The sequence below is a fragment of the Triturus cristatus genome, chromosome 7 (genome assembly GCF_964204655.1).
Source record: "Triturus cristatus chromosome 7, aTriCri1.1, whole genome shotgun sequence".
Lineage (NCBI taxonomy): Eukaryota > Metazoa > Chordata > Amphibia > Caudata > Salamandridae > Triturus > Triturus cristatus.
The window spans coordinates 1,075,115,430-1,075,136,977 of record NC_140590.1 but is presented as its reverse complement, the minus strand read 5'-3'; the positions used below and the strand labels follow the sequence as shown (position 1 = coordinate 1,075,136,977).

At 42.6% G+C, this 21,548-nt stretch overlaps 1 protein-coding gene across 5 annotated transcripts in view; it reads left to right on the top strand.

Moving 5' to 3' along the window:
• The first annotated feature begins 134 nt into the window (after window positions 1-134).
• The window catches only part of LOC146811114 (toll-like receptor 4), a 127,507-nt gene continuing 106,093 nt past the window's right edge, over window positions 135-21,548 (top strand). For 2 of the 5 annotated variants that reach the window (XM_085618174.1, XM_085618175.1), the window contains exon 1: window positions 135-3,983. In XM_085618174.1, the coding sequence (XP_085474300.1) occupies window positions 974-3,961 (2,988 nt within the window). In that variant the 5' untranslated portion in view covers window positions 135-973 and the 3' untranslated portion in view covers window positions 3,962-3,983. Of the gene's footprint in view, window positions 3,984-5,821; window positions 6,316-6,791; window positions 6,843-13,814; window positions 17,662-21,548 lie in introns of those variants that run through there. The other 3 variants (XM_085618176.1, XM_085618173.1, XM_085618172.1) reach the window with 3 other exon arrangements.

Genomic DNA, 21,548 nt, shown 5'->3' with positions numbered 1-21,548 from the left:
CTTTTATATTTGAATCTAAGTTGAACTCAGATTTCCGGGAGACGAAGTGATAAAATGTGTGCTGGTGTTCCTGTTTTTCACTTCCTTGACGGAGCCTTTGTCTTTCCCCAGAGTTAAAAGTACATTCATGCGTCACACGCAGAAGTCATCTGGCCGAGGCTACGCCCCAGGCGTGTGAAGTTGCGTCCAGCCGCCTACAGACTGCCTTTGTGCTACCTAAAAGATCAGATGAGGTTTGCTGTGCGGTGCCAACCAGAGCTGCACCCGACACTTTTTTCTCGTCTACGGAAAAGGTGCAGACACCTGACGACGCTGCCGTCCTGAAGCCCCCGGGGGGAGCTTGTCCACACTTGGAATTTGGGTCCGAATCCTCCAGGGAGAGTGCCAAGGTTGGTACATACACACCTGGTTGGCACTGACGCCGAACACCCAGAACATGAGATGCTACCGCGCGTACTGCACACCGACCGGGCGCCGCTGATGGATGTGCTCATACATGTGGAGAATAACTCCACGCATGCAGGAAATGCCGCCCCGCTGTGCTGAATTTTGCTGAGATGTCTTCTCCACCCCTGGTACTAATGCCACACCTCATTCCTCAGGGACACGGGCCGGCTGTGCCTCTGAACCACCGAGATAGTCCACAACACAGCTCCTGAGTGGCCTCCACTCACTGGACAGAAGATGCCATTCTGGTCCTACACCTGCTGCTGCCTCCCAAATGGAAAAATAAAGCTACTGTTTAGTTCACCCACGCTGCACACTGGTCTTGCCCCAAATTCTCCAGAGTGGAGGTGTCATCCCTGCCCCACAGCTGCAGTATTTTTTCAGTTCTGAATGCTTCACCGACTGGGTGCCCTGGCGCGACTTTCCACCACCACACACTGCTGGTGTCTTGCAGCTGCCGCACAGGAGGGTCCAGGCAAACTCCAACCTTGACACTGAACTTGTCCTGAATTTATTTAGAGAGGACATGACATGGCTGTCCTGCATCTGGTATCCGGGGTTGTGGGATTTACAAACCTCAGCCCCTAAATATATCTCTATGACACCGACAAAGTTCTCCATTCCTCGCAAAGGAGGCGCGATGTTTGCCCAACACCTGGCGTTGGTGGTCCTGGTTATGGTTCCTTGGGGAGCCACCTGCTACTCCCTGAAGGACTGTGTGGTGCACAGCCTGGGGGCAGAGCACACAAAGGTCTTATGCTACAAAGTGGGATTGTTGAAGCTGCCTTCATCGTGGCCCTCCTGGCTGCCCAGTATGGTGATCAGCCTGGATGCTTCCCAGAACCAGATCTCCACCTTGCAGCAGAGCGATTTCCAGACCTTGAGCCAGCTGCGAGTGCTGAATGTATCCCAGAACGAGATCCACACCATTGAGAGCCGTACCTTCTCCAACCAAGGCCGACTGGAGCTATTGAACCTCACCGCTAATAGGCTGACTGTCCTATCTGACAGCATGTTTAGTGGGTTGGTCAACCTCACCACTCTGCTGCTGAGCCACAACAACATCACCGCCATTGAAAAGGATGCCTTTGCAGAACTCCAGAAGTTGACTGTGATTAACTTAACCTCCAACAAGCTACAGACTCTTGATTCAATGCATGCAGTGTTTGAGCTGAAGACCTTGGTGAAGATGCACATTGGCGACAATGGTTTACACGATTTCCTGACTGAAGATTTGAGGGTCACCCTCATGAACCTCACAGAACTCGACTTTTCCAGAAATCCGCTCTCTGGCATTAACGTGACCAGCAATGTACTGCAAAATCTCCAGGCTCTGGATTCATCATTTGTTGGCAAGGGCCAATCCGTCACATGGTTTTTACAAGACCCCTGTTTTCTAAAAGGCCTTAAGAGTTTATTTCTTAACGGGGTTTACATGAAGCCTCCAGAGTTGTCTGATCTCATCCAAGGCCTTTCTTGCTCTTCCCTGGAGAATATCCAGCTAGCCAATTTGAACTTGACAGATTCCGACAATCTTGTGGAGAAAATCTGCCTTTTCCAACCAAAACTTAGAATTCTTCAATTGCAAGGCAACAACTTCACTGGGCTGAAGAAAGATGTCTTTGACAACTGCACTGCTCTCAGCCATTTGGACCTGTCCATGAACCATTTTAAACAGGTGAGCCAACTGCCTTTTAGACATCTAAAAATGTTGCAGGTGCTGTCCCTGGCCAATAATCAGCTCATTACTGTTGCCGATGACATTTTACATCTGCCATCTCTACGAAGGTTGGATCTCAGCTATAATAAAATCCAGGACATTTTCTTGAATGAGTCTGCGAATTCCAGCAGCCTGACACACCTTAACCTTGGCAGTAACAAATTGATAGAAATTTGGAGTTCTTCACAGTTTCAGGCCCTTGGAAATTTGACAGAATTACAACTGGGGATTAACCAACTCTTGGACATAGCAGCACCTTTTTCTCCAAGTTTAATGAAACTAATAGACCTTGAAATAAGTAAAAATAAACTTACATCCATCAGGAAACACACCTTCATAAATCTCTCTGCATTGCAAACCCTTAACTTGGCGGCCAACCAGATAGAATCAATTGAACTCGGGGCTTTTGATGGTCTGCGGCACTTAGAAACATTACTTCTTTGCAGTAATAACATTGCCAGCCCACTGTTGGAGAAGAACATCTTTAGTGGATTGGTCTCCCTCAAAAACCTTCAGTTCTTTAGCAATGTAATCTCTTATGACTCTTCCAAACCTATTGCAATCTCCCCTTTTCTCCACTTGAAGAGTTTGCAGATACTGGCTATCAATAGCCAGCGTCACTTGGGTCTCCGAAACTTACCAGCTAATTTCTTCGAAGGGTTGGTGGCAGTGCAAAAAATCCACGCAGGTAACTTGGCTGTAAGCAACCTGGATCCAGGAATTCTTCAATACACACCTAATCTGAAAGAGCTAGACATCAGCAACAACCCGCTGACCTCCATTAACCAGGCAGTGTTTGAGGCTGTTCCCAACCTGACCGAACTGCACATCCAGCAACTTGGGCTGAAGACCCTGGATGCAGTCGTCAAGGCAAAACTCTCCCGACTCATTCTGCTTCGAGCAACAGGGAATCAGTTGCAAAGTGTTAAGCTCTCGCTTCCAAAGTCTCTACCGTCCCTGTTATTTCTGGATATTAGTCAGAACCCCTTCACGTGCAGCTGTGATAACCAAGACTTCCTAAATTGGTCAGTCCATGATCGGAAAACCCAGGTGCTACATTTTTATACTTACACTTGCGCATACCCAGAAAGATATATGGAAAAGTTACTGTATAATTTTGATGATGCTTCTTGTACAGTAAACCTAGAGTTGATCCTTTTCACATGCACCTCTGCGGGAACAATACTCTTAATGGTTTGCTGCATGTTCTATCACTTGTGTAGGTGGCATGTGGCCTACGCCTACTACTTTTTACTTGCATCTCTCTATGACAGGAAACACAAGAGAAAAGCTAGATCAAAATATACATATGATGCATTTGTGTCATACAACAGGCACGACGAAGAATGGGTAATTCATGATCTTTTTCCGACACTTGAGGAGCGAAACCAGTGGAAGGTGTGCCTTCATCACCGAGACTTCGAGCCTGGGAAGCCAATTCTGGAAAATATAGTGGAGAACATCTATGCCAGTCGGAAGACCCTCTGTGTCATCAGCCGACATTACTTGGAGAGTGAGTGGTGCTCCAGTGAGATGCAGGTGGCCAGCTTTCGCCTCTTTGACGAACGCAAGGATGTCTTAATTCTGATTTTCCTTGAAGAGATACCCAACAACAGGCTTTCACCATACCACCGGATGAGAAAATTAGTAAAGAAAAAGACCTACCTTCGTTGGCCGAAGAAGCAGGAGGAGATACCTATATTCTGGCAAAAAGTCAACATGGCATTAAAAACAAGAGATGATGGAGGAGAAGATAATCCAATTCTACGCGGGACTATTCCTGATGAAGATTAACACTGACAGGCGCTTCTCACTGGTAAAATGAACGTGCTACTTTAAAATGATTCATGTGTCGGACAAATTAGAACACTATGGGCCAGATGTACGACCCTTTTTAGCAGTGGCGAATGGGAAATTGGCCCCTTTGCGACTGCTAAAAAGGATTGTGGTATGTACAAACCCTATTATGTGAGTCGGTAACCTATTACTGTCGCAAAATAGGGTTTGCGAGTCACTATTTGGAAGGGGCGTTCCAAGGGCGTCCCTTCCTAATAGCGGGTCACACTCGTATGTACAGTTGTTTGCAACCGCAAATGTGGTTGCAAAACAATCGCAGTTACCTCCTACTTCAAGAAGCTACATCAGGTAGCCGTCAAATGTATCCTTTTTCCTTTAAGGAAAACGGACTGCATTCGAAAAAAAAAAAGTTGCTTTATTTACAAAAGCAAACAGATATGGTGGTCTGCTGTCCCCAGCAGGCCACCATCCCTGTGAAATGTGGGGTCGCACATTGCGGGTCGCAAATTGCGACCTACCTCATTAATATTAATGAGGTAGGTCTTTAGCGACCCCATTAGGAATCGTAAACAGTGTCTAAGACACTATTATATATTCCATTTTGCGAGTTGCCTATTGCAAGTCGCAAATTGCGAGTTGCAAAACGGTATGGTCGTACATCTGATAAGGTGTTCATTTTTTATCCTTTATAACTAGCCATAATAGCTACATCTCCACGTTTCTCTCACCTCTCTGTTATAAAAAAAAACCCTCCTGGAGGCACCTCTTCTTCTCAAATGCTGATATTGGTTGTCCCCATTTTATAAATAGCTCGATGTTTTATTAGAGGCTTTCGGTATGTATGTTTTTATATGGTTGAACAAATGGTAAAGGATGGGCTTTATTTATCAAGAGTTAAACTGAGAAATAGTTCAGCAGCCAAATCAATAGTCAAAAACATATTTACATTAACATAATCCTTAAAGTGCATCACAATATAACATTTTTGATTTGAAAATAGAAATTATTCAGGCAAAATGCAAACATAATCACATCATAAAGTAGTGAAATACCTACCTAAACTGGTACAATACTTTTAGCATCACCTATTTCTTTGTTTGTAAAATGGTCGAATATTTTCAGCATGTTTAGGCTTCAAGCACAGTATGAAGCAGAAATATTTATTTTGTGTAAGTTAAATAATGTTAATATGGAAACATGCTGTAGTGTGAATGTTTTTTTCTAGTACGAGTATGACAGCATTCATATTTTTCAAATGTCTTGAACAATTTAAAAACAGTCATGTATGTCTTCAAATCTTCTATATAGTTGAATTAAAGTTAATGGTCTGTGACAGTTCATGGGGTCTGATTTACACTTTAGTAGACGGACTATCATCTATCGGAGGGCAGAGACACTGTTTGGCAGGGTCGGACTGACCGTAGCGGGCACCGGGCATTTCCCAGGTGGGCTGCCAGGGTGGAGGCCGATTTTCGACCCCTGGGGGGGCGTTTTTGTTACCGGGGACCGGTTTTGCAGCATAGCAGCAATATCGGCCCCCTGTAACAAAAGCAGCCGCCCCACCGCCACGGCTGGCCCGACTCAATTTACAGGGCCGGTTCGTGTTCCCAGTCCGGCCCTGCTGTTTGGCCATCAGTGAAGAGTGTCTGATGGCAGAGCCAGTGGGTGCACCGTTGTTCGAAACATGACGGTCTACCAGAATCAAAATCTGGCAAGAAGACAGGGTACTCCACAATGTTTTATACATTGGCCCCGAAAACATTTAAAATGGGTAAGCCACGGAAATATTCAAGGAAAATTCATATGCAGTTAGTATAAATATAACAAAATGTGCCCTCTTTTTACTTTTCCTAATAGGAAGTTGGACATTTCGGTTCCAGTTCACAAAGGCATGTAAGAATACTAGAACAGTATTCCTGCAGTACTCTTTTACATATTTGTGAATGCTATGGTAAACCAACCCCATTGTGAGTAGCTGTGACTTGTTCCTAACTTTGGACTGAATTTCCTCCCGTAAGTCATAGCATCTTATGGAAGAATTACAATATTTTTCATCAATCACAGTATGTGCTGAATTGGCAAATTTGGGTTTATAGCTCATACTTGCCTAGATGTGATGCACACCTTTCCCATAAAATCCTTCACTGAAATATAAGAGAAAGGCACATACCTTTTTTGCAATGCACTATGCAACTTTAAATATGCGTTGTCTTATTTATGTATTTGTTTTTGTGTGTGTTTTGTATAGCAAGGGTAAGACGCAATGATGGCAAAGCACGCTTTAAATTGGAGTAAGAAATTTATAAAAGTGTTAAGAGATTATTTTCTCAATAAAAATGTGTAAGAAGGAATTGCAGCATACACAGATATGACCAATATCAGGTTGGGCCTTATAGTAGAAGAGAAGCATTTTTGTTCATCTATCTATCTATCTATCTATCTATCTATCTATCTATCTATCTATCTATCTATCTATCTATCTATCTATCTATCTATCTATCTATCTATCTATCTATCTATCTATCTATCTATCTATCTATCTATCTATCTATCTATCTATCTATCTCTGAAAATACAGACATCTATGAGTTTCAGTCGTGCACACCCTTGTACTGGGTAGTTAGTAATTTTAAAAAAAATATAAATTCTACCACCATGTGATCACCGTATGTGCTCAAAGAAATCAAAGAAATACTTGCAAGCACGATACTATCTGTACATTTCCTCATATTATTTATAATGGTGTGTTTATATGACAAATTAAATCGCATTTAAATCACATTAAAACGAGTTAATTTTTCCATTTCCTTTTCTAACCTGTATACAGGTATTTATGTTCCACGTCCCTTCATCTTGCAAGAAAATTACCCCCATCTTTGTAAGTGGGCGTGTTATGTCGATTTCACTTCTATCTGTTAAATATTGACTACAATTGCATATAATAAATCTCATCTCAAATACAACACAACATACATGTAAATCAAGAAAATAAGATAAAAAAACATCCAATCAATGAACCTCACATGGACGAGCACAATGAAACAGTCCAATTGGCCCAATCATGTATTCATTCCAGGATGTATTTGTCCTCTCAAAATGCAGTTTTTATTAATGAAGCCCAAGTGGGCAAGTTTCCTATTAACAGTTAATGCTCGAGATCCACATATTTCATTATGATTGATAATAATCTCATAATTCATTAGATTGCAAAAAACTGCATTACCCATAAAATCGATCCCACTTAAAAGAAATGAAAAACAGAATAAAGTCACGTTATATAAAAAAAACGATTTACTTCTTGCTGTAAAGCTTCAATGTTAGACTGACATTTCTGCTCATCATTAAATATGTATGTATATTTCTTCTCAAAAACAACAAAGTCCGTGTAATTTAAACAGGGCCTCTTTGGGTCAAAGGAGCACGGGTCTGCTGACTCTAAACAATCATGTATGTTGTTGAGAGAAAGGTAAACCTACATAAATTGTATAGGTTTTGTGTAAAGCCCTCACTCGCCAACCTGGTTGGTGACATGCTTCATCATCGGGCTCCACTGGGTATGGCCGAATGCCATCCCAGTGTGCTACAACGCCAGGTTACTGCGGAGCGGGGTTCGTGTGAGGTGACAGTGAATTTAAAAACTTCCAATTGAGTCAAAAAGACAATTTTATTAGTTTTGCTAATTGGAAATATTAAAAGGGAAGAGTGAGGGTCAAAAAATAGAAGACCAGATTCATTCTGTGGCGGTCAACATGTTTCTGCCTTAATGTATGTTTAACAGGCTTTCGTCAGGACCAGAGTGGGAGTGCAGAGTCCCGGCAGTGTGAGCGCGCTAAGGCTCACCCTACCGTGGACTGACTGTGTGAAAAATATATATACAGTGGAAGGTCCGCCAAAAATAATAATGGTGGAAAGGACCGAGTTTATTCTGGTTGTTAACAGACACACAAACAAGAGACAAAACATGAAAGAATTGTAAATGTTGATGGTCAAACTCGTGATCAGACGCTGTCGAATCAGCCAAGCAGCAGACATAGTGCTCAATTCATGAAGTGCTTATAGCGTATACCTCAGGTGCAAACAATTGTGAGATCGGTGCACCTACAAGTACCAGGGCACAGGTGTCAGGCAAGCGGGTTGAAGCTTGTCCTGAATAACGTGTCTAATAAGGTATATCGGGACACACGTGAATGTTGTACAATGTGTCGAAACCAATATATGGGCGAGGGGACGGAAAAGCGTACCCCTGTGTAAGTCATAGGAAATGACTTAAACTACAAGAAGAATGAAACACCCAATCTTACTCGGAGGCATATCCATATGAAGCCTCAGGGATCCCGGGAGGGGGGTGGGAGCAATATGGCACACCCTGAAATGGAGAGAAAAGGGAAGTAGAGATAAAAACCAAGAGCATGGTGTCTCTTAGAGCGCTTACCGTCAGAATGGGGGGAGAGGGAAGAAAGAGGGACAGAACGCTACTCACGCCCTCGCAGCTCGGCACCCGTTTGGAACCTGAAGAGCCTCTGGCACCCGGGTCCAGAATAACAGGGTCCGCGGTGAGGGGCTCGTATATGTGGAGGCGAGGATGCCTTGCGGCGCGAAAGGTGGAGGGACAAAGAGAGAGCCGCGGAGATTGGTCCTGCTCAGCCCCCGCTGTTGCGTGATTGGATGTCCTGGATGTTGGAGAGCCAATCATTTCTTGGTTATGAAATCGGCGGTGCCGTATCGTGTAGTGAAAGTGAACACGGCACAAGCAGTTTTTTTATTCAGGATAAAGCTTTATTGGGCGTGGGAAACTGCCCTTCGCTCTTCGTGAGTGATATGTATAGAATCAATCATATCGTGGTTAAGACATAGGCTAAACCGTATGGTGTAAGGAAACTTCTCACGGGCAAGTCAAGATAATTATGCACAGTATAATAGAGCGTGGAAATCATACCCTCGCCAATAGCGAGTGCTGTGTATGGCCGCTTATGAATACAGTGGGAACATCTACTAAAGTTTTATTGGGCGTGGGAAACTGCCCCTCGCTCTTCGTGAGTGATATGTATAGAATCAATCATATCGTGGTTAAGACATAGGCTAAACGTATGGTGTAAGGAAACTTCTCACGGGCAAGTCAAGATAATTATGCACAGTATAATAGAGCGTGGAAATCATACCCTCGCCAATAGCGAGTGATGTGTCTGGCCGCTTATGTATACAGTGGGGACATCTACTAAAGTTGGAGGTCTCCAAGTCTAGCACTGCGGGCTAGAGCAGTTTGTTAATTAGGATAAAGCTTTATTGAGAGTGGCAAAATGCCCCTCGCCCTTCGTGGGTGATATGTGTGAAGTCAATCATATCGTGAATAGGGCATAGGTTAAGCCGTTTGATGTAAGGAAAATTCTCACGGGCAAGTCAGGTTTATTTAGCACAGCTAAATAGAGCGTGGGGAGTCATAACCTCGCCAAATGCGAGTGATGTGTATGGCAGCTTATATATATAGAAAGGATATCTCCTGACGTTAGAGCTCACCAAGTCTCGCATTGTAGACTAGAGCAGGCGGGCAAGGCAAAAGTGCCGAGCCAACATAATATATATTGTCGCTTTGCTCATAAAGAGGATACATTGGTTGGGCAACAGACATTAAAAGTCGACAGGAAAAGCTTATTTCAGAGTGAGTGGTGAACAACATCCACTCATACAAGGGATAGAAGGCCAAGGGTAGACAGATGTACTAGTTACTGCGCGTAACTGTCTTAGACAAGGAATGACGGAACAGTCAGGGTGGGAGGGGCTTATAATATGGTGGTCCAAGGTACGTTATCATTAAGGCCACAATGATTTGTCCCCAGACGGTGGACCCATCTCTGTTCCTTTTCAAAAAGGATTTTCTGAATGTTTCGCCGTACAGTGATCTCCTCAATGACAGTCCATGTTAAGTCATTGGTGGTATGGTTAGCAGACAGGAAGTGTTCACTCAGTTTAGTAGTAATGCGCTTGCACCTGATGTTACTCCGGTGCTCGCATATTCGGAGTTTCACTTTCCTGGTGGTCATACCTACGTAGCGTAAACCACACGGGCATGTGATTAAGTAGATCACATTAGATGTGTTGCAATTGGTGTGTCCTCTTTGAGTCCAGGTCTTGCCTGGTTCCAGATTCAAAGTAGTTGTGTGCGAGGTCAGGTGGCATATGCTGCAATCAGAGCAAGGAAAATGTCCAGTGATCTTAGGTAAGCCCCAGGCCTCTGTGATAGTCCTTTGGGTTGTGTTTGGTTGTCCGGTTGGGCGTGTATGTACTAGGCTGTTACGCAGGCTCTGAGCTCGTTTGAAAGAGAAGAGGGGTTTTTCCCATTTGCGGTTGTTAATATTGACGATACCCCAGTGTTTGTTGATGACTTTCTTCATTTTGTTAGATAGAGTGCTGTAAGTAGTTACGCAAGTTAGTGGTGTGGGTCTCGCATCTTTAACGTGATCCTCCAACAGCACTTCCCTGGGTTGGTTCCTAGCACGTTTGTAGCTTTTGGAGAGTAAAGGATGAGGATACCCTCTTGCTACCAGTTTGGAGGTCAGATCGTCAGATTGGTTTTTAAAATCGCCCAATGAGGTGCAATTCCGCCGGAGGCGGAGGAATTGCCCGTATGGTAAATTCTCCCTCAGTGTACGGGGGTGGAAGCTCGTAAACTCCAATAGATTGTTTCTGGAGGTGGGTTTATAATATGTCCTGGTATGTAGTGCTCCCTGCTTTTTCGTGATTATGACATCGAGGAATACTACTTCTGAGTGGTCATAAGTGTAGGTGAATCTCAAATTGGGATCCAAAGTATTGACCCATTCGAAGAAAGCAAGCAGGGCATTATGACTGCCTTGCCAAATTAACAGCACATCATCTATATATCTTCTCCATAAGCCTATGGAGGATATATATGGGTTGGTGTTAGGAAGGATGATTTTTCGTTCGAAATCATACACGTACAGTCCTGCCACACTTGGGGCGAAGGTACTCCCCATGGAAGTACCTGTCGATTGTAAATACAGGCGTCCCTGGTATTCGAAAAAGTTTTCTTTCAGAGCCAGAGTGGCACATTGGATGATAAAATCCTTTGTAGTTCTGTATTCCCATGGATGGGAATCTAGGGACTCCTCTAGGACTCTGATGGTTTCGTCCTGAGGGATGCTTGTGTATAAGCTTTCGATGTCCATCGTCACCAGGATGGTCTCCTCAGAGCATGTCATGTTGTTCAACAGCTTCAGAAAATCCTTTGTATCCTTGAGATATGTGGATGATTGTTGGACCAATGGTTTGAGAAAATGATCACAGAACCGTGATAATGGTTCCAACAGAGAGCCAATCCCCGAGACTATGGGGCGCTTTATGAGCAAAGCGACAATATATATTATGTTGGCTCGGCACTTTTGCCTTGCCCGCCTGCTCTAGTCTACAATGCGAGACTTGGTGAGCTCTAACGTCAGGAGATATCCTTTCTATATATATAAGCTGCCATGCACATCACTCGCATTTGGTGAGGTTATGACTCCCCACGCTCTATTTAGCTGTGCTAAATAAACCTGACTTGCCTATGCCCTATTCACTATATGATTGACTTCACACATATCACCCACGAAGGGCGAAGGGCATTTTGCCACTCTCAATAAAGCTTTAGCCTAATTAACAAACTGCTCTAACCCGCAGGGCTAGACTTGGAGACCTCCAACTTTAGTAGATGTCCCCACTGTATACATAATCGGCCAGACACATCACTCGCTATTGGCGAGGGTATGATTTCCACGCTCTATTATACTGTGCATAATTATCTTGACTTGCCCGTGAGAAGTTTCCTTACACCATACGGTTTAGCCTATGTCTTAACCACGATATGATTGATTCTATACATATCACTCACGAAGAGCGAGGGGCAGTTTCCCACGCCCAATAAAACTTTAGTAGATGTCCCCACTGTATTCATAAGCGGCCAGACACATCACTCGCTATTGGCGAGGGTATGAGTTCCACGCTCTATTATACTGTGCATAATTATCTTGACTTGCCCTTGAGAAGTTTCCTTACACCATACGGTTTAGCCTATGTCTTAACCACGATATGATTGATTCTATACATATCACTCATGAAGAGCGAGGGACAGTTTCCCACGCCCAATAAAGCTTTATCCTGAATAAAAAAACTGCTTGTGCCGTGTTCACTTTCACTACACGATACGGCACCGCCGATTTCATAACCAAGAAATTATTGGCTCTCCAACAACCAGGACATCCAATCACGCAACAGCGGGGGCTGAGCAGAACCAATCTCCGCGGCTCTCTCTTTGTCCCTCCGCCTTTCGCGCCGCAAGGCATCCTCGCCTCCACATATACAAGCCCCTCACCGCGGACCCTGTTATTCTGGACCCGGGTGCGAGAGGCTCTTCAGGTTCCTAACGGGTGCCGAGCTGCAAGGGCGTGAGTAGCATTCTGTCCCTCTTTCTTCCCTCTCCCTCCATTCTGACGGTAAGCGCTCTAAGAGACACCATGCTCTTGGTTTTTATCTCTACTTCCCTTTTCTCTCCATTTCAGGGTGTGCCATATTGCTCCCACCCCCCTCCCGGGATCCCTGAGGCTTCATATGGATATGCCTCTGAGTAAGATTGGGTGTTTCATTCTTCTTGTAGTTTAAGTCATTTCATATGACTTACACAGGGGTACGCTTTTCCGTCCCCTCGCCCATATATTGGTTTCGACACATTGTACAACATTCACGTGTGTCCCGATATATCTTATTAGACACGTTATTCAGGACAAGCTTCACCCGCTTGCCTGACACCTGTGCCCTGGTACTTGTAGGTGCACCGATCTCCCAATTTTTTGCACCTGAGGTATACGCTATAAGCACTTCATGAATTGAGCACTATGTCTGCTGCTTGGCTGATTCGACAGCGTCTGATCACGAGTTTGACCATCAACATTTACAATTCTTTCATGTTTTGTCTCTTGTTTGTGTGTCTGTTAACAACCAGAATAAACTCGGTCCTTTCCACCATTATTATTTTTGGCGGACCTTCCACTGTATATATATTTTTCACACAGTCAGTCCACGGTAGGGTGAGCCTTAGCGCGCTCACACCGCCGGGACTCTGCACTCCCACTCTGGTCCTGACGAAAGCCTGTTAAACATACATTAAGGCAGAAACATGTTGACCGCCACAGAGTGAATCTGGTCTTCTATTTTTTGACCCTCACTCTTCCCTTTTAATATTTCCAATTAGCAAAACTAATAAAATTGTCTTTTTGACTCAATTGTAAGTTTTTTAATTCACTGTCACCTCACACGAACCCCGCTCCGCAGTAACCTGGCGTTGTAGCACACTGGGATGGCATTCGGCCATACCCAGTGGAGCCCGATGATGAAGCATGTCACCAACCAGGTTGGCGAGTGAGGGCTTTACACAAAACCTATACAATTTATGTAGGTTTACCTTTCTCTCAACAACATACATGATTGTTTAGAGTCAGCAGACCCGTGCTCCTTTGACCCAAAGAGGCCCTGTTTAAATTACACGGACTTTGTTGTTTTTGAGATTAATCCCTTGAGGGGAGTAGTCGTGTTGTGTTCCCTTCCTCTCTCGTTGTTTTGGTGTATATTTCTTCTTCCACATTTAACCCTTTTAGTTCATTTGTTTCTAAGAAAATAAGACATCTGGAGTCAAGCCTGCGTAAAACTAGCTCCCGATCGCCACCTCTCCTCAAATGTGGTATAAGACTGAAAATGTTATTTAATTGACATCCCCCTTGTGGTATCAATGACATCCGTGCTAATCTGACATGTTGCAATATTCATTAATGTGGCTGTAATCTAGCGGTGCTTATTGTGACAGATGACGTTTTGGCATCAACTCTCCATAGGGGAGTTATCCCAGAAGCCACCCTAGGGTCCTTCACCGGCTGCAGGCAATAAGCGGTGATCGTACACACGCGGCCTACCGATCGGTACCTACGGTTGCAGCTTCAGCTCCGCGACGGGGTACCGACAGATAGGTGAGTGGACGACGGGCCATGCTCTCTATATTGTGCTTTTGTAACTACCAACTGGGTATTCATGGCTCTGAGATTTTGAAACACTGCAGTCTCTTTACGTGTATCTGAACACGTTTTCACAGACTTGATAGATGCCAATTAGTGCTTCACTCCACGACTGCTCCCTGTGTTTTACGTTTTAACACCATTTTCATCCAAGCAATGCCAGATATGACCTTAAGACTGTTTTAAAATAATTTGACTATGCTTAAGACTATAACATACCTACTATAGATACTTACATAAATCTATTTATTTTCCTTATGTTTTTACAATATGTCATACAGCATCTTAGACCATTTGTTTAAAGATGTGACTATGCCTAAAACTCTGCAATACCAATCGTAGATACTCACACAATCCTGTTTTGTTTTTCCTTATGCCTCTAGCAATATGTGGTGAATCATTCTCACGTTAGTCGGTGTTTGTTACGATAACTGTGCAGTGGTTATCCTCCTGTGTTTGCAAATGAGTAAATCTGTGCTCGCATGATTAATGAGATACATGGCACAGATATACAGACTCTTTTTCCTTTTTTAGAGCAGGCCCCCTTCCCTGAGCTGCCGCCAGGTTGAGGTGAGGCTATATATCCAAAACATTTGGATGAGTTCTTTTCCGTCCTTTCATTAATGATGATTTATAGGATATATTGACAATCCACTCAATAAGCAGTATATGTGTGCTTTTGTTTTACAGAGTTTGTTTTTGTTGACTTGACAGATACCTATTTTTTCTATATTTCTTATATGTATTTCCAGTATTACGAAAGAATACACCGGAACATTGGTCTAGTATTTTCCAGACACAATTATTATTTATGCACTATTGCGTCTCTTCACGTTGAGCAGCAGCTTTGTGTTTTTTATGGTCCTGACGAAAGCCCGGATACTGAATTAGATCATAAGGGCTGAAACATGTTAACTGTGTGTTGAGAACCAGCAGTCTAATTTCCATACTGCTGTTTGCACTGCTTTTTACTCCTACCAGAGAGAGCAAGCTAATAAAGTCAGATCATTTTGCTTTCACTAGGTAGTTTTAACATCACTTTTTATTTAATTTGCGCTGCGTTTTTTGCAGCAAACCTCATTCACCACGGGACTTTAGGATCCCAGAGAGTGTAGCAGCTTCTACATTAAAAACATCCCTGAGCTCCTCCCTCATAGTGAGAGGGTTGTAGCCCTCAGTGGAACTAGGTTCTCCACTGAGAGGAGATACCCAAATGATGAAGCATGTCACCAATGGTGACTGAGGGTATTCGTCCTTAAAGGGATAACTCTCCCATGGAGAATTGATGCCAAAACGTTATCTGTCACAATAAGCACACATCAGTAGAACAGAACCGAGGATTTCTAGTGTTACATATTATTATAAGTAGGGGACTCTCTCCTCGCAGGTATTTAAATCTTGTCCCTTGGACCCTCCACTCTTTGTCTCTGTGTTACTGTAATCTAGCAGTGCCAATGCATTTTTTCTGGCATGGGCAGCTAAGCATGTACACTACAGGGTCTGTTCTACATGTCAGCTGTTTCTTGATTTTCCTGGATTTACATTGGTTAGGGCCATATAATTCCATGGCAAGCATTTGCTAAAACGTTTAAAACCTGTGTTCTAAGGAAACCAATTCAATTTCAAAGCAGTGAATTCATTTATCAATAGCTGATGTTTCATACATTTTGCTTTCCTGAATATTATTAGTGGTTTGGAAAACACCTTCTTACAATTGAGAGGGTCTCTTTATGATTTTACTCATCTCATTTTGTTTAGAGTTAAAGGTTATTAGTATTCTAGGCATGTTACATTCTTGTGTAATTCTGGGTTTTTTCTGGAAAACAAAATCCTCCCTCCTTTGTGTATCAGTCTTGTGTAATTCAGTAAGCAGAGTATTTTTTCTGTATTTCTTCTGCGTCACCTCTTATATTTATTTTTCATCCTTTCTTTCTTACTGTGAGTAGCATAGCTCCAAATGCTTCCACTGAGATTAAGCCCAGTTCCAGTCTAAACCTGTAGTGCAGAGTAGACATCTTACTTGAAATAACTGTAAATTGATTACAAACCCAGCAAGTCTGGCTTATCCTGCTTTTTGGGTGTACTAGAAGAGTATGAAAATCAAATACTGTATCAAATGGTATTAGATGAGTGTAGCCCAAAGTCAGACATAATCAAAACCAAACAACCAGTCATTATTTACAAGATAGGAAAGTGAGTACAACAATCCAGATGGACAAAGATATAAATAGACCAGGAGCTGATCCAAGCAGAACACACCTATATCGACACAGACATGCTTTGTCAATTTAAGAAAGGAATTATATTTTTAGAGTAACCAAGGTGCATCTGAGAAAGAAAAGATGATCCAAAGTAGCAATTTACTGGTGAAGCCAGCAAGACTAGCGAACTACTCCGAATTCAATCACCGCTTCACCAATAAATGAGACATTAATCCACAGTCCATGTACCTTTGTGATTAAAAAAAACTTACTGTGTTCATGTGAATTCACTGTCTGTAAGAGACAGACATACGACATCCTTTCAAGCGTCTGACTTACTGGAAGGTCACAGAATGTGCAACAAATGTGCAGAAGCAGTTAAATGATGGTAGAGGGTAGCATCATCCACCCCAAGACAAACGGACAAGGAATGTCCAAACTACATGGGCCCTAGAGAGAAAGCAGTAAATCACAAATCTAACCAATGCACTAAAGCAAGGGTTTAACAAGCTATACACAGAATTTAAATTAAACTTCATACTTTGAAAACACAAATTACTGGTCACACCGCATCCAACTTAGCCGCAAGTCAAATAGTCCAAGCGGCTTGTTAATCAGGCTGCACTATTTAAACAATACTGGCCGTGATTCGATGAACCTAATTAACGAATAGGAATGCTACTACAGAGGATTGTGGGATACGCAGTACCTCCAAACAAGGGCCATAGCAAAAGGAAGCAAGATAAGAAAAAAGGGAAATAGCACAATAAACACCAGAGTGAAAACATAACAAGGGAAGGACCAAAATGCAGGCTAGATCTCAACTTGTTAAAATGAGATTGATATTTTACATTGTATGGGTCTGGGCCCACTGTCAGGCAGCGTCTGGAATGCGCATACCCGTATGCAGAGGATATCACACTGTAACGCCATCACAGGGTAGGTGCTTGAGTCCAAAAAGCGTCAACCATTGCCTGGGAGCCATATTATCTTGACAAATGGCCAAGGAAGACTTGATCCTTGCTACAGACCTCAAACAACTGACACAGTCAATAATTAATCATGACGAATATGTCGCAACTATCGATATTGCAAGGGGAAAACATTGTTAAAGCCAAGAAGAACTCACCAGCTAACACTGAAATCTGAAGTACAGAGAAAGGTATAATAATCAATGGGGATCAATAAAGAGCCTCACCTGTTGTCAAAGCTACAAACTGTTAAATATCTGAATAGACTGAGAAACCTAAACAAAATAAAAAAAACAATCAATAAACACAATAAAGAGGATCAAACAGCCACAATTCAGACACCAAAATAAGATAAGTATATTTACAGAAAGCCTTCACCGATAGAGTATAGTGAAGAACAGAGAATATCTCTACAGAAAACTTTATTGTGGAATTCACATGGAAAAAGTATATGTATATTCATGCCCAACACAGAAAATGAAACAGTAGACAGCATATGTTGTGTCTCATCAATTATGTTCAAACCAGTATTAGCAGAATTGAATTGATCAATCCAACAGCACTCCACAAGTGTCAAAGTTTGGGGAATGTTTGTCACTGTTTCAGTCCTGCGAACCTGTTCGATGACTTGCCATTTGATTTGACGTCCCAAATGGCTCATTTGTTCATGATGTTCCACTAGGGGTGCAATTATATTGGCACAGCGTATACGACTCAAATGTTGTAAAATCCTGCAGCTGATTTGTTGGATCATCATACCAATGTAGACCTTGCCACAGGGACACAATAAGGCGTAAATGACATTTAGAGAATTACAGTTAGTGTGGGATATCAAAGTAAAATTATATTCAGATGTTGGAATACTTTAGTGACTCAGGTCAAATTCCAAACACTGCATGTTCTGCATTTGAAGTGTCCCTGTATGGTGGGCGGGCCTAAGTACTGGGGTATCTGGTTACTCAATGCCTGTGCGCAGTGCTTCGATGATTTCACTAAGTGATCTTTGAGGTTCCTACCCCGCTTAAAGTCGAACATTGGTATATTCAAGTCAGGTTCCACAGATTTTAAAATATTCCAGTTAGATAACACCAGCTTTTCTAGCCGGTTGCTAGCAGGTGTAACTATTAGTTGTGGTGGCGGCTCTCTGCTCTGACGGGATAACAGAATGTCCCGATGAGAGTAACAAGCTCTTGTACGTGCCCTACGGAGAAGATGTTTAGGATATCATCTATCCAGTAGGCAAGAAATAATGGTGTCTGACTCTCAAAAGAAGTCCTCCCTCTTTGAGAAATTCCGCCGAATCCGAAGGAATTGCTCAAAGAGTAGGTTGTCCCTTAAACTGCGTGGATGGAAACTAGAATACTGCAGTGTCAAATTATTTTCGGTGGGTTTTTGCAATAAGGGCACATAGATCAATCCCTAATAATGTTTTACCATCAGGTCAAGGAAGCTTATCTCCTTAACACTCAATGACATAGTGAACTGAATATGGGCATTATTTCGATTAAGCCACTGGAGAAATAAATCAAGGTCCTGAGATGATCGAGACCAGATTAAAAACATGTAGTCGATATATTGTTTCTAGGTCCTTCTATTAGCCCTGAAACTGTTGTTGTCATTGAACCGGAACCTTTGTTCGAAGGCAAACATCTAATGGCACATGCATCAACCATTTTTGCGAGCGCAAACGATGCGATTCGCAAAATTCGGCCATTTGCGCCCGCAAAAAGGGCTACTGCGATGCATTAACCTGTCACCCCCTCGCATTTTAAGAAATTGCAAATTATTGAGATTTCTTAAATTGCGATTGCATTTCAGGAATTGCAAATTGCAATTTCTTAAATGCAATGCATGATGGATTCGCAAATTGCGATTTTGCTAATAGGGTGCACAAATTGCCATCAATTTGTACTTGATGGTAATTTGCAAAAACTTTGAAAAATGCACTAAAGTGCATTTTTCCAAGTTGTAGGTTACACAACACACATGCCCTTGGGGCATGGGTGTGCGCAACATGTGTGCACAGATCAATTTCAGGGGTTCAACAGGGTGTTCTTTTGACACCCATGCACCCTTGAAATTGCATGTGCAATTTGCGAGCATGCAATCTCCCATTCATTCCTATGAGCCTGTAGGCCTAAAGGAATAAATGAGAAGGCATTCGCAATTAAGGAATGTTTGGGAATTGCTAATTTTATAGCGATTCCTACATGCATAGGCTTTTGCAATTCCTTAATTGCGATTCCTTAATAATCGCAGTTAAGGAATCTCAAAAGCCTACATTGATGCATATACCTGTTTGAGTATAGCCAAATTCGGCGGGGTAAAGAAGCGCCCATGGCAACTCCCGTGATTGGCAGAAAATTTTCCCCACAAAATGGTTAAAAAGTCTTTTGCATAGCAGTGCTCAATAACTCAATAATACATTCTGTGGGAACCTCCACTGGTGCTGATCGGGCATAAAGCAGATTCTTATTACGTGCAATGCCTCCTGTTGAGGAGTATTTGTATATAAAGACTTTGGGGTATATTTTTAAGAAACGGCGTTAAGATTATTGCCGCTTTAGCGGCAGAAAACTGACGCTAAAGCGGCGATAATGGGCTTGATAATATGCCGCAGAGAATTCCCATAGAAGCCCATGTTCTGGTGTGAACATGGGCTTCTATTGGAATTCTCCAGGGCATATTATCAAGCCCATTATCGCCGCTTTAGTGGCAGTTTTTTGCCGCTAAAGCGGCGATAATTTTAACGCTGTGCTTGATAATATGCCCCTTGATGTCCAAAGTCACCAGCATTTCCTGTGAGTCACAAAAAGGAAGGTTTTCCACTAAATTGATGAAATGCATTGAGTCTCTAATGTAGGAGGATGTACGTGAGACAAAGGGTTTTGTGAAATTATCAGTATATTGACAGAGAAGTTCCAATAAGGAGCCACACCATGAAATTATTGGTTTTCCAGGCGGGGAAAGGGTTTTTTTATGAATCTTTGGGAGAGTGTAAATCACTGGCATTTTGGGGGAGGAGTTGTTACGAAAAATATACTCCGGATCACTGAGGAAACCCATTTCTGTAGCCTGTGTGGTAATGTTCCTGATCAAATGAGAAACCTCACTCATTGGGTCAGAGGATAGCTTTTTGCAATGATGGGCCTCTGATGGTTGGCATGTGATTTCATCATTGTAATGGCTGGTGTTCTGAATTTTCAGGTGGCTTGATGGTAATTTTGAGATTCATTAACGATTTAACAGCTATGAACCTCTCCTTCGACAAATTAATGTAGGGGTTTTAAGTACCTAGTAGTTTGAACTCTTTTAGATTTTTCTTAAAATAAATTAGCACTTACAGCGACATTTGAGCGATAGAAGGGCAAAATGTTGACAGTGGTCGAAAGAAGGTAAATTGGTGTCCATCTAGAGGTGGTATATTCTCAAAGAAGAAAAAGAGTCTTATTTTTGGAGAGAAAAAAAAATTGCGTTTGGTCTCAACCTAAACCCCTACTTAGAATTGATAATTCTGATGGCCTTAACTCATAGGCAGATAAGTTAAAGAATGGAATGGATGCTGTTACCACTGGTAAAATCTGCTCCTGGTCTGCCTCTCCTTGGATTGATAGTGTCTCTGTTGGTAAAATTTACTCTGACCCAGTCCTCTCCCTCTGGATCGGTCCCAGAAGTAGACAGGTAGAAAAGCGAGGTAGTAAGAAAAGTAAAGACATATGCAAGGCAAAGAGAAGGGCAAACTTAAGAGGTATGGGAAGACATACATGGAAAAGGCAGTAATAAGGAAGAGAGAAGGGATGAGCGTGGGTGAACTATAGAAAGAGAAATGAGGTGCAGAGAGAAAATAGGTAACATAGAGACAGACGAAGTAGAGAAGGAGCAGTAAGGTGATACAAAGGTAGCCAGAGAGAGTGGGGTAAAGAGAGAGTTGTGGGGTAGGCAGAGATGTAGAGATAGAGAGATGTATATGGAGAGAAGTAGAGAGACTAGGTGTAGAAGGTGAGTTGAAATAGAAAATGAGGTGCAGAGAAGAGTGAAAGAGAAGGGTGTGAAAGAGAGAAAGATATGATGTAGACAAATAGATCAAGACAGAAAGATATAAAGAGAGAGAGGTGAGGTAGAGAGTTTGAGTTGAAATAGAGTAGGCGGTGCAGAGAGAAATCAGAATGAGAAGGCAATTATAAATCAAGAAAAAGAGAGAAAAATAGAGAAAAGAGGTAGGTAGGAAGAAAGTTATTAGACAGTGAGGGAGTTTATGTAAAGGGAACACAGGAAGCAAGAGTTGAGAGGTAAACAGGAGATATAGTGAACAAATGGTGAGGTAGTTGAGTAGTTTGGTAGAGAGGGAAGTGGGGTT